The 1,157-nt window shown below is 68.8% G+C and overlaps 1 protein-coding gene across 1 annotated transcript in view; it reads left to right on the forward strand.

The window, feature by feature from the left end:
* The first annotated feature begins 209 nt into the window (after window positions 1–209).
* Window positions 210–1,157, forward strand: part of CCDC155 (coiled-coil domain containing 155) — a 15,735-nt gene continuing 14,787 nt past the window's right edge. Inside the window, exon 1 of the mRNA XM_012733503.1 lies at window positions 210–230. Within this exon, the coding sequence (XP_012588957.1) occupies window positions 210–230 (21 nt within the window). The remainder of the gene's footprint in view (window positions 231–1,157) is intronic.

Genomic DNA, 1,157 nt, shown 5'->3' on the forward strand with positions numbered 1-1,157 from the left:
GAGGAGCCTTCTGTGGCTGGTCCTTCCAGGGGCTGTCGGGGCAGCTGCTCGCCTTCTGGTCCCTCCCGGCCATGGAGGGAGGCTGTTAGCGTCCCCAGCGGCCCCAGCGGCCTCCGAGTGGCTGGCGTGGCCCATGGACCTGCCAGACAGCTGCGCAGGTGGCCCTGCTGCTAAAGGTGAGTGGCGCGCCCCCGTGTGCCCCTAGGAGGATGGAGGACGAGAGGCTGCGGGTGAGTGGGGCACCCGACTGTGCCTCAGGGACTGGGGGGGGGCAGCAGGGCCTCCATTTCCTGGCGCAGGGCAGGACGGAGGGCGCTTCCACCAGGCGCCCACTTGTGGGCCTTCGCACTGCTGTGTCCTGGCCTGGGGCCAGGGCCTCACCGGCCCCTCCTCGCTGTGGGGGGCCGCCTGGCCCTCACTTCACTCAGACCTCTGCTTTCTGTGAAGTGGGTGGTCACCCGCCCCTGGGCTGCTGCCCTCCCCCGCCAGCCCTGACCGCTGTTTACCTGCTCAGCCCGTCTCCCGTCTCCCGGGGACAGCAGGTGCTCTGTGGGCCGGGCTGGCTCCCCGCAACCAGCTGCGGTGTCCCCAGGCCCAGAGCAGTCCTGTCCCACATCCAGCCAAACGTGTAATTCAAAAACCTGTAGTCGAGCGTTTCAAACTGCAACAGGCCAGAGGAACAGCGGCGGCGGCGGCGGCCTGGCTGGGCTCAGGGTCTCTCGCAGCTCCCGGGCCCAGGGCCGGCAGGGAGGGGCTGGAGAAGCTGTTTCCGCGCAGAGTCTCCGGGATCTGGTGTGCGCTTCACACTGATGGGGCGTCTCGGTTCCCATTCCCATGGTTCACACGCCCCAGAAGCCAGCCTGGGGGCCTGTGGGCGCACAGACCTCGGAACAGTGACTGACCAGCCGGAGCTCAGTGACCGTCCCTGAATGACCAGCGGGCGCAGACCCAACGGGGCAGGAGGGCTGAGTACAGGGGAGAAGGCCGGGCACCCTCTGAAACCCACCGAAGTGGGCGAGCCCAAGGTGATGGGGAGGGAGAGGCAGGGCCCCCTTCTTGGACGCCCCCCCCCCCCGCAACCTGCCGCGGGGCCTCTTTTCTTGGGACCTTGGGCCTGACCCTGGCCGCTGAGATCTCCAGGCAGGAAGGGCCAGCGG

This window comes from Condylura cristata, unplaced genomic scaffold, assembly GCF_000260355.1.
Source record: "Condylura cristata isolate star-nosed mole 26May11 unplaced genomic scaffold, ConCri1.0 scaffold00041, whole genome shotgun sequence".
In the NCBI taxonomy this organism is placed as follows: Eukaryota; Metazoa; Chordata; class Mammalia; order Eulipotyphla; family Talpidae; genus Condylura; species Condylura cristata.